Source organism: Lipotes vexillifer, unplaced genomic scaffold, assembly GCF_000442215.2.
Source record: "Lipotes vexillifer unplaced genomic scaffold, Lipotes_vexillifer_v1.1 scaffold12, whole genome shotgun sequence".
In the NCBI taxonomy this organism is placed as follows: Eukaryota; Metazoa; Chordata; class Mammalia; order Artiodactyla; family Lipotidae; genus Lipotes; species Lipotes vexillifer.
Window position 1 is genome coordinate 2298359 of NW_006796716.1, and position 3907 is coordinate 2302265.

Sequence of the window (3907 nt, forward strand, 5' to 3'; positions counted from 1 at the left end):
TTCTGCCAGGTGAGACCCCACCCACCCATCCTCCTTCCAGTGTATGAGGTGCAGAGAACTGGAGTGGGGGCTGGCACAGCTAACGGTGAGGGCGCGGTGGTGGGCTTCCGCCAGCAGGGGGAGCTCAAGCGCCGTTCCATCTCTTACTAGTGACTGGGAGAGTGGTGTAAGTTTTGAGCCTCAGTTTCCTCATCTGTAAAGAGCCCACCTTGCTGGGCTGCGTAGTTTCTAAGTAGACGTGTGTGTGTGTGTCTGTGTGTGTGTGTCTGTGTGCGTGTGTAGTTTAGTGCTTAATAAATGGCAGCGGCTGCTCTGCCAAAAAAAAACTCGGACCTTTAACTCCTTCATTACTAGCACATAAGGAAGATCAATCAATAGACTGATTTCATCCAACAAAGGCACAAACAGCATTGATATAAGAACAAAAAGGGGGAAAGGGGAGTACAAAAACTGCAGTTAATCTCTGAACCATGAATGTTGTTTGCACGTTTTAGGTGTAAACTGATTAGCTGGCAGCGAGCAAAGAGGTCAGTTGGGATAGTTTGTCCTTGACTGGGCTGCTAGGGTATCCAAGAAACCACTGCCGTTGTTAGAGTCTCCAGAAAACCTGGGGAGTGAAGCTGAGGCGCCCACGTGACAGGCCGTCTCCCAGATCCTTCCATTGGCACCTCCGCCTTAGGCAGGCCGCCTATACCGTTTCCCTTGCCAGAATGCCTGGGCTTGCAGCAGCCCATTCTCCACCCTTCAGGCATCATTCACTCATTCGGCAAATGTCCTCAGGGTTGCCTGCTCCAGGCCCCAGCCCCTTCTAGGCCATGCGGATACAGGGAAGAGGCCGACTCAGTTCTCCCGAGGAGCTCAGGGCCTGCCAGTCGGCCTCCCTTGGGGCAGGGCCTGCCGCCTTCTGCGAGGCTTGAATACACATCTCCTCTGATCTCTCCCAGCCCCGGAGTCCCTCAAGCTGGATCCTGCCACGGCCCACCCACTCCTGGAGCTCTCCAAGGGCAACACGGTGGTGCAGTGCGGGCTCCTGGCCCAGCGGCGCGCCAGCCAGCCCGAGCGCTTCGACTACAGCACTTGCGTCCTGGCCAGCAGGGGCTTCTCCTGCGGCCGCCACTACTGGGAGGTGGTGGTGGGCAGCAAGAGCGACTGGCGCCTGGGGGTCATCAAGGGTACAGCCAGTCGCAAGGGCAAGCTGAGCAAGTCCCCAGGGCACGGCGTGTGGCTCATCGGCCTGAAGGAGGGCCGGGTGTACGAGGCCTTCGGCTGCCCGCGGGCGCCCCTGCCCGTGGCCGGCCACCCTCACCGCATCGGCGTCTACCTGCACTACGAGCAGGGCGAGCTCACCTTCTTCGACGCCGACCGCCCCGACGACCTGCGGCCGCTCTACACGTTCCAGGCCGACTTCCAGGGCAAGCTCTACCCCATCCTGGACACGTGCTGGCACGAGAGGGGCAGCAACGCCCTGCCCCTGGTGCTGCCCCCGCCCAGCGGGCCCAGCCACCTCGCCCCCCCGCAGCCCACCAAGCTGTAGCGCTGCTCGGGGGGCTGCCTTCCCAGCTGGGCACGGGGGCTCGAGGGGTCGCACCGGCTCTGGTGAGCAGAGGGTACGCAGTCGTTCGGGGAGGTCTTCCTGCCTGGGTGTCCCTAGAAACGTTTAACGATAGGGAGAGAAGGACCACGGTCCCATCCCCAGCAGTCAGGGGTGTGTTTATTAACCTCTTTCCAGGCTATTAACCTGCTTATTAACCAGCGGAGCCAGGCCTTGGGGCCCGCGGGTCAAGCTGGGCTTCCCTTGGGCCCTCCTAACCGCAATCTCTGCTTACTCTTCCCCCTGAGGGTGGAAGCGCTCCCACGCGCGACTTCCCCCCATCGTTGTGAACTTTAAATGACTTTAAGGATAATAAAATTGACGTTATTTCTTCCTTTTCAAATGATTTGCAGTTATCAACCGCTGTACGTACCCACTGCTTTATGCTCAGGCCTTTAAAAGCAGCTCCAGCCTCTGGTGGGGCCACATCTTGCTTCCACCTCCCTGCCCATCGGTCTCTGGTTAGTCACAGCAAACACTCCGTCATTGCTCTGTCCCCAGAGACTTCTCTCAACTTCCCTCTCTGTTAGAGAAATGGAAATGACACTCCTGCAGAGCAGAAGCAAGTAGGGGCCAGATGGGGGTGTGGCCCATCCCTGAAAGCTGCTGGGCACATGGGAGTGGGTCCAGAGCCCAGGTCTGTGCATGCTGAGCCTGCCCTGTGGTCACCCCAGACCAAGGCTGGGACAGCTGAATTCCTTCCCAAGAACGTGAAAATTGGAAGAGAGAGAGAGAGTGGCTGGGGCTGAGTCATCTGAGGTCTGGTGCTTTAGAGAGAAGCTCCCCAGCCTTGTGCCCTGAGGTCTGTGGACCCGTCCGAGAGCCTTCCTTGGGGCACAGCCCTGCCCTGTCACCCTGGCATGAATCCATATCGGCCACACAGACAAAGTCTCAACCCACAGCCGATCTGAACGATCCTCCAGGAACAGAAGAGGGAGGAAGATCGTGAGGCGCTACCTCAAGGCCATCTTTACCGACCTTTATCCTCACAGGAGACTCAGGACATCACCTCCCTGGCTGTGAGAAGCTCTGAAGCTTTCTGCCCCCCTTCCCTCCCAGTAGGGCTGCAATCTATAAAAGAGCTTAGCCGCATCTAGAACTGGCTCCTCAGCAACAGGATATCCCACAAGTCAAGTTGCAGCCACGAGCCCTTTGATTTCCACACCATCCTTTTCGGCAGGGCAACAAGGCCCACGTGCAGCTTCCACCTTTGGCTAATCTTCCTCCTGCTGTCTATGTAAGTAATAAACTGAATCAAAAGCTGGTTGTTGTCTGTTGATCAGCTGAATCTGTCGGGCCTTGGCCTTGGTTGCTGTATGCTTAACACCTTCCAGACTTGGTTTTCGGTTTTGCAGCTCTTCCTTCAGTTCCATCCATCTACGTCCACTCTCCACCATGCTGTGTCCTGGGAGGCTGGCCCCGCTGGAATGCAAACCCCTCTGGCTTCCTGTTGGGTTCAGCTGAGGGGAGGGCCTGGCAGGAGATCCCAGGGCAGGAGAGGGTGTTGGAGGTATTTCTTTTCTTGGTTTTCTGCCTGCTGGGCTATGCGTTGGCGCCTTCCCTCTACTGAAGACTCCTGGCAGGCAGCCCTCTCCCTCTGCTGCTCTTCCCTTGTTCCTGTCGCTGAACAGTGAGCACCGCGCCATCTTCCGTAGGGGCCCCCTTAACTCCGACTGTTCTTTTAGAAACAGTCCCTTCTTTAAACTCCCCTCAGCTACTCACTTATGTGCACCTTTCTGCCTCCGGCCAGACCCTGACAGACACAATGGCATACTTCTGCACCCATTTAATAAATCGCCTCTGCTGTTTGGCTAACCAGAGTTAGTGTTTGTGCTTTTTGCAACCGAAAGATCTTAACTGATACGCATCCAATGTGCAGAAGGCAGAGGAAAGAGCAGTTAATTCTGCATGTGCAGTGTTGGCATTTGAGCTGAAAGAAGTGGGAGACAGGCAGAGGAGAAGAGCCTTCAGGGATCTAGGTCCAAAAGGGATGCTGCAGCTGGAGCTGGGCCTGGACATGATGGTGGGGGCTGATCCGAGGCGGGGGGAAACTATGCTACTTTAGTGTATGTTAACTTTGTCCTGTGATAACGACAGCGTGGGAGTGGGCGAGTCTGCTCAGGGAGAAAATATCCGACTGACAGAAAGGAGGTCAGAGAATGGAACACCAGAACCTAGGGGAACAGCTTAGGCGGGGTTGCCAAGGAACCTTAGAAACGGGCAGAGAGATGGGAGGGTATGCCAGCAGGAGAGGTCATAGAAGCCAAAGCTTACCAACAAAGAAGGCGTGTTCAACAGTGCCATGAAACCCCAGAT

General features: G+C 56.4%; 1 protein-coding gene across 2 annotated transcripts in view; it reads left to right on the top strand.

Moving 5' to 3' along the window:
- Window positions 1–1534, top strand: part of TRIM50 (tripartite motif containing 50) — a 7952-nt gene extending 6418 nt beyond the window's left edge. For both annotated transcript variants that reach the window (XM_007468790.1, XM_007468791.1), the window contains exon 6: window positions 936–1534. In XM_007468790.1, coding sequence (XP_007468852.1) covers window positions 936–1534 — 599 coding nt within the window. The remainder of the gene's footprint in view (window positions 1–935) is intronic.
- The last annotated feature ends 2373 nt before the right edge of the window (window positions 1535–3907 follow it).